Source organism: Penaeus vannamei, chromosome 15 (genome assembly GCF_042767895.1).
Source record: "Penaeus vannamei isolate JL-2024 chromosome 15, ASM4276789v1, whole genome shotgun sequence".
NCBI lineage: Eukaryota > Metazoa > Arthropoda > Malacostraca > Decapoda > Penaeidae > Penaeus > Penaeus vannamei.
This window is the reverse complement of record NC_091563.1, coordinates 17,461,627-17,469,126: the sequence shown is the minus strand read 5'-3', so window position 1 is coordinate 17,469,126 and position 7,500 is coordinate 17,461,627. Positions and strand designations below refer to the sequence as shown.

The 7,500-nt window shown below is 48.7% G+C and overlaps 1 protein-coding gene across 1 annotated transcript in view; it reads right to left on the bottom strand.

Moving 5' to 3' along the window:
- Nucleotides 1-7,500, bottom strand: part of LOC113828845 (transient receptor potential cation channel subfamily M member 8) — a 37,707-nt gene that overhangs the window by 16,169 nt on the left and 14,038 nt on the right. The window contains 5 exon segments of the mRNA XM_070130168.1: nucleotides 2,260-2,453; nucleotides 3,625-3,769; nucleotides 5,146-5,235; nucleotides 5,744-5,932; nucleotides 6,650-6,764. Of these exon segments, the coding sequence (XP_069986269.1) occupies nucleotides 2,260-2,453; nucleotides 3,625-3,769; nucleotides 5,146-5,235; nucleotides 5,744-5,932; nucleotides 6,650-6,764 (733 nt within the window).

Below are 7,500 nucleotides of genomic sequence, written 5' to 3'. Positions count from 1 at the left end.
CTCATCACCCTGACCTTCATCACCCTCATCACCTTCAACACCACCCACCTCACCACCCTCATCACCCTGACCTTCATCCCCCTCATCACCTTCAACACCACCCCCCTCACCACCCTCATCACCCTGACCTTCATCACCCTCATCACCTTCAGCACCACCCACCTCACCACCCTCATCACCCTGACCTTCATCATCACCAGTCTCATCACCTTCAACACCACCCACCTCACCACCCTCATCGTCCTGACCTTCATCACCTCCAGTCTCATCACCTTCACCTCCACCCACTTCACCACCCTCATCACGCTGACCTTCATCACCCTCATCATCTTCAGCACCACCCACCTCACCACCCTCATCACCCTGACCTTCATCACCCTCATCACCTTCAGCACCACCCACCTCACCACCCTCATCACCCTGACGTTCATCACCCTCATCACCTTCAGCACCACCCACCTCACCACCCTCATCGCCCTGACCTTCATCACCCTCATCACCTTGAGCACCACGCACCTCACCACCCTCATCACCCTGACCTTCATCCCCCTCATCACCTTCAGCACCACCCACATCACCACCCTCATCACCCTGACCTTCATCACCCTCATCACTTTCAGCACCACCCACCTCACCACCCTGACCTTCATCACCCTCATCACCTTCAGCACCACCCACCTCACCGCCCTCATCACCCTGACCTTCATCACCCTCATCACCTTCAGCACCACCCACCTCACCACCCTCATCACCCTGACCTTCATCACCCTCATCACCTTCAGCACCACCCACCTCACCACCCTCATCGTCCTGACCTTCATCATCACCAGTCTCATCACCTTCAACACCACCCACCTCACCACCCTCATCGTCCTGACCTTCATCACCACCAGTCTCATCACCTTCAACACCACCCACCTCACCACCCTCATCACCCTGACCTTCATCACCCTCATCACCTTCAGCACCACCCACCTCACCACCCTCATCACCCTGACCTTCATCACCCTCATCACCTTCAGCACCACCCACCTCACCACCCTCATCACCCTGACCTTCATCACCCTCATCACCTTCAGCACCACCCACCTCACCACCCTCATCACCCTGACCTTCATCACCCTCATCACCTTCAGCACCACCCACCTCACCACTCTCATCGTCCTGACCTTCATCACCACCAGTCTCATCACCTTCAGCACCACCCACCTCACCACCCTCATCGCCCTGACCTTCATCACCCTCATCACCTTCAGCACCACCCACCTCACCACCCTCATCACCCTGACCTTCATCACCCTCATCAACTTCAGCACCACCCACCTCACCACCCTCATCACCCTGACCTTCATCACCCTCATCACCTTCAGCACCACGCACGTCACCGCCCTCATCACCCTGACCTTCATCACCCTCATCACCTTCAGCACCACCCACCTCACCGCCCTCATCACCCTGACCTTCATCACCCTCATCACCTTCAGCACCACCCACCTCACCACCCTCATCGTCCTGACCTTCATCACCACCAGTCTCATCACCTTCAGCACCACCCACCTCACCACCCTCATCACCCTGACCTTCATCACCCTCATCACCTTCAGCACCACTCACCTCACCACCCTCATCACCTTCAGCACCACCCACCTTCATCACCAGTCTCATCACCTTCAGCACCACCCACCTCACCGCCCTCATCACCCTGACCTTCATCACCCTCATCACCTTCAGCACCACCCACCTCACCACCCTCATCACCCTGACCTTCATCACCCTCATCACTTTCAGCACCACCCACCTCACCGCCCTCACCACCCTGACCTTCATCACCCTCATCACCTCCAGCACCACCCACCTCACCGCCCTCATCACCCTGACCTTCATCACCCTCATCACCTTCAGCACCACCCACCTCACCGCCCTCATCACCCTGACCTTCATCACCCTCACCACCTTCAGCACCACCCACCTCACCGCCCTCATCACCCTCATCACCTTCAGCACCATCCACCTCACCACCCTCATCACCCTGACCTTCCTCACCCTCATCACCTTCAGCACCACCCACCTCACCGCCATCACCCTGACCTTCATCAGCCCCATCACCTTCAACACCACCCACCTCACCACCCTCATCACCCTGACCTTCATCACTCTCATCACCTTCAGCACCACCCACCTCACCACCCTCATCACCCTGACCTTCATCACCCTCATCACCTTCAGCACCACCCACCTCACCACCCTCATCACCCTGACCTTCATCAGCCCCGTGGAGAAGATTTCCCTCCTCCGCCCGTCCAGCCTCAGGAAGTCGGCGCCGCCCGTGACCGAGATGACGAGCTGCGGGCGTTGGGGCTCCATCATCCGCCAGTAGTCCGTCAGCAGCGTCAGCACCGTCTGGATGCTCGTGGTGTCTGACAGTCTGATGTACTTGGCTGGTTTGGTTGAGCCTGGTGGGGAGGTGGGGGGGAGGGAGGCGTTAGTGGTTGGTCGTAAGTGGTCGGTAATTAAGAGTTAGTAGTGAGTGGTTAGTTGTTTATTGTTATTGGTTAGAAGTTGGTGGTTAAGGTTAGTGGTTAGTAATCAGGTGTTGGTAGTTGGTAGTTAGTAGCTCGTGGTTAGTGGTTAATAGTTATTATTTAGGGGTTAGTGGTTAGTAATTAGTAGTAAGTGTTTATTAGTTGGTGGTTAGTAGTTAGCTATACGTAATAGTTGCGGTTAATAGTTGTAGTTGTAGTTGTAGTTAGTAGTTCGTAGTTAGTTGTAGTAGTAGTTAGTAGTTAGTAGCAGTAGTTAAAACTTAGTAGTTATTAATAATATCTAGTGATGATGATGGTCGTGATGGCGGTGAAAATGATGGAAATTAGAATGATAACTTTACATGTAATGGTAAGAATAATATCAATAATAACTATGATAATGTTTGTCTTTTCCTTTCCTCCACTTCACCTACTTCATCTTCTACCCCTCCTCACCCCCCCTTCCTGCGTTGCTCACCTCCAATCATCTCCTCCCCTCCCTCTATCTTGCCCTTCCCATTCTTATCCATTCACCCCTTCCCCTCCCTCCTCCCGTCCTTATCCATTCACCCCTTCCCCTCCCTCCTCCCTTCCTTATCCATTCACCCCTTCCCATCCCTCCTCCCTTCCTTATCCATTCACCCTTTCCCCTCCCTCCTCCCTTCCTTATCCATTCACCCTTTCCCCTCCCTCCTCCCTTCCTTATCCATTCACCCCTTCCCCTCCCTCCTCCCTTCCTTATCCATTCACCCCTTCCCCTCCCTCCTCCCTTCCTTATCCATTCACGCCTTCCCATCCCTCCTCCCTTCCTTATCCATTCACCCCTTCCCCTTCCTCCTCCCTTCCTTATCCTTTCGCCCCTTCCCCTCCCTCCTCCCTTCCTTATCCATTCACCCCTTCCCCTCCCTCCTCCCTTCCTTATCCATTCACCCCTTCCCCTTCCTCCTCCCTTCCTTACCCATTCACCCCTTCCCCACCCTCCTCCCTTCCTTATCCATTCACCCCTTCCCCTCCCTCCTCCCTTCCTTATCCATTCGCCCCTTCCCTTCTCTTCACCTCTCCCCTCCCCATCCCTGCCCCACACCCCTTTCCCCTCACCTACCGGCGGTCTCATTAATGAACTCGATTGCCCCATAGGCATTGGTCGGCAGCTCCTGGAGGTGAGTGCTCGAGTCCCACTTGGCGGTCGCCGGAGGAACTCGCAGCTTGGGTTCGAGGAAGGCTGTTGGAGTGAGGCCTTGATCTATCTGTTCGGAAGGAAGAGGAGGAACAAGGAAGAATAATTGGCAAAGCGGTTTCCTGGAGGAGGAGGAAGGAAGAAGGAAGAATGACTTGCAAAACGGTTTCCTGGAGGAGGAGGAAGGAAGAAGGAAGAAGGATTTGCGAAACGGTTTCCTGGATTTAAAAATAAAGAAGGAAGATGCGATGGATAAGGGCTACGGAAGACAAACATACACATGTATATCTATGTATCCGTCAATTATTATTGTTTATTTTCCTATCAACTGCATCTCTCTATTTATAGGTTTCTCTGTATCTATCTACCTATCTATTTATCTGTCTGGTAATCAATATTTAATCTATCAATCTGTTTACCTATCTGCTTATCCATCTATCTATCTACAAATCTATCGGCTTATCCGTAGATCTATCATTATATCTATTTACCTATATATTTTCAACGCTTATATCCATCTGCCCACCTACCTAATTTTCTGACTATCTACCCCTTACTTACCCTTCCTCCCTTTCTACCTCTTTATGTAACCATATAGTAGTCTACTTACCTACCTATCTATTTATCTATCTATCTACCTATATATCTGCTCATCTCCATCTCTCTCTCTCTCTTTCTCTCTTTCTCTTTTTATCTCTCTCTCTCTCTCTTTCTCTTTCTTTCTCTCTCTCTCTTTCTTTCTCTCTCTCCTTCTCTCTCTCTCTCTCTCTCTCTCTCTCTCTCTCTCTCTCTCTCTCCCTCTCTCTCTTTTCTTCTCTCTCCCTCTCTCTCTCTCTCCATCTCTTCTCTCTCTCTCTCTCTCTCTCTCTCTCTCTCTCTCTCTCTCTCTCTCTCTCTCTCTCACTCTCTCTCTCTCTCTCTTCTCTCTCCCTCCCTCCCTCCTCCTCCCTCCCCCCCTCCCCCCTCCTCCCTCCCCCCTCCCTCCTCTCTCCCCCTCTCCCTCTCTCCCTCTCTCTCCTCCTCCTCTCTCTCTCTCTCTCTCTCTCTCTCTCTCTCTCTATCTCTCTCTCTCTCTCTCTCTCTCTCTCTCTCTCTCTCTCCCTCCCTCCCTCCCTCCTCTCTCTCTGTCTCTCCCTCTCTCTCTCTCTCTCTCTCTCTATCTCTCTCTCTCTCTCTCTCTCTCTTTCTCTCTCTCTCTCTCTCTCTCTCTCTCTCTCTCTCCTTCTCTCTCTCTCTCTCTCTCTCTCTCTCTCTCTCTCTCTCCCCCCCCCCTCTCTCTCTCTCCCTCCCTCTGTCTCTGTCTCTGTCCCTCTCTCTTTCTCTTTCTCTCTCTCTCTCTCTCTCTCTCTCTCTCTCTCTCTCTCTCTCTCTCTCTCTCTCTCTCTCTCTCTCTCTCTCTCTCCGTATCTATCTACAGAACCATGTTATCTACATCCTTACACTCACAGGGAACACACGCGACTGCATCCTCGGCGTGATCCCAGCGGCGTTGGCGAGGCTCTCGGGAAGTCGACGGTCAGTTCCGGCTTCCACGTCCTGAAAGGGTTAAACAGTACGTTCTCGTTTTCTTTGTGTGGTGCCGACAGTTTTAGGGTATTATTTAATTATAGGTTTAGTCTGAAAGGTTAATGAGGTTGTCGGATGTTGTTAGATTGATGTGTTATTGGTTTAGGTGAGGCTGGTATTAGGTTAACAGATAGATTATTCATTTTCATAGATCATTTCAGATTACAGATCAAGAAATCGGTATACTAATCATATAGATTAGTCTATTAATAATTTTGATTATCAAATATGAAATCGTTACCTTTCCCGTTACATTCGTTTTAATCATTAACTTCGTAGTTAACCTTAATATGTTTTTATTCTTTCGACGGTCAGGTATGAGTAAACAGTTATGCCTATCAACGATAACTGATTATAAGCATCATAATTACATCCCTTGGCATCATTAACAACACCTGATCATTAAGTATATCAATGTCATCATCAACACTTAATGAAAATCGCCAACATCACCGCACTTTACCCGAGCCTGACTTACACTAACTACGCTTTTCGAGTCAAATGAGCCTCGCGCTGCAATGGGCGCCAAGGGAGGCTGAGTCCAGGGCGCGCCTTTGATGCCCAGAATGCCCATGATCGAGGAGGTCATGCTGTTCATGTCCCCCATGTTGATCTCCTCCTCCACCTCCTCTCCCTCCTCTTGGAAGGACCCGAAGCGGCTGCCGTTCTGTGGGATCGGGCGTAGACGTTTGATTGGAAAGAAGAAGACGAAGAAAGAAAGAAACGAGAAGAAAACGAGGAAAGAAAGAAACGAGAAGAAGAAAACGAGGAAAGAAAGAAACGAGAAGAAGAAAACGAGGAAAGAAAGAAACGAGAAGAAAACGAGGAAAGAAAGAAACGAGAAGAAAACGAGGAAAGAAAGAAACGAGAAGAAAACGAAGAAAGAAACGAGAAGAAAACGAAGAAAGAAACGAGAAGAAGAAAACGAGGAAAGAAACGAGAAAAAGAAAACGAAGAAAGAAAGAAACGAGAAGAAAACGAAGAAAGAAAGAAACGAGAAGAAGAAAACGAGGAAAGAAAGAAACGAGAAGAAGAAAACGAGGAAAGAAAGAAACGAGAAGAAGAAAACGAGGAAAGAAAGAAACGAGAAGAAAACGAAGAAAGAAAGAAACGAGAAGAAGAAAACGAGGAAAGAAAGAAACGAGAAGAAGAAAACGAAGAAAGAAAGAAACGAGAAAAAAACAGGAAACACTCCGATGACAGAAATAAAATTACCCCCCACCCTAAAAAAAGAAGATAAAATATATTTATACAACGTGTATGAGGGATTCTCTTTCTCCTTTTACACATTAATGATACTGCAATATGAACGCGGTCCATGCTTTCATTCCATAGTTGACTAAGCTTACTGTTAAGGGCAAACTTTTCTAAAAAATTCAGTTACCTGCGTATTGGCTCCGGAGGCGGGCTTGAGGAGGCGCTCGCGGGAGAGATGGTCGACTTCCGCCAGGCCGCAGAAGCAAATTTTGCGACCATTTCGGCTAGGATCATGGCAGTATCTGAATGAAAGTAGGGACAGAGAAGAAGTTAATGATAAAGAAATAAGCGACATGAAAATATATGTAAAACTGAAAGAAAAATGTATACAAAAGACATACACGAATGATTTAATATTGCTGATGACATCAAAGCTCTATCTGAACTTGCTTTATGGGCATTGCACACGATCAACAGGACTGACAGTATGGATATTGACAGTATTTTTGGTATTGCCAGTAAGCTGAACGCGTTTGAGTGTCAGGATAGCGGCTGGTAAGAGAGAAAGCAGACCGCGTGATTAGTTTCCAAGTGACCAAATAAAGACTTGACATAATATTGAATTATTCCTTAGGGAAAAGACGAAATCGTAGAAGATTGGCGAAATACACAACAAAAATCCTTGTCACTCAAACCTCTTAAAACAATAATGTGTCCTGCATTCAGTGTTTAATAAATCAATGAATAAATGACAATAAATTGAATGATATATAGATCACTCATCATAAACCCTACAATAAAGACTTTTCCACCATTTTTTGCTATTTTCTCCCGTTCTGAAATCGTAACATGTTGGAAGTTGGCGCTTCGGCTAATACTGCAATAGTTAGGAAAATGGCAGTGCGGCGCGTCTCGGTGTGCCGGTGGGCGGGTTTCAGATGTTTCGGAAATGCATCATTAGAAATCTTCGGAACTGAAAGCGCATCACTACGGAGTACTCGCCATCAGTAACAAGTGCAGTACAGAACTTACAGACGG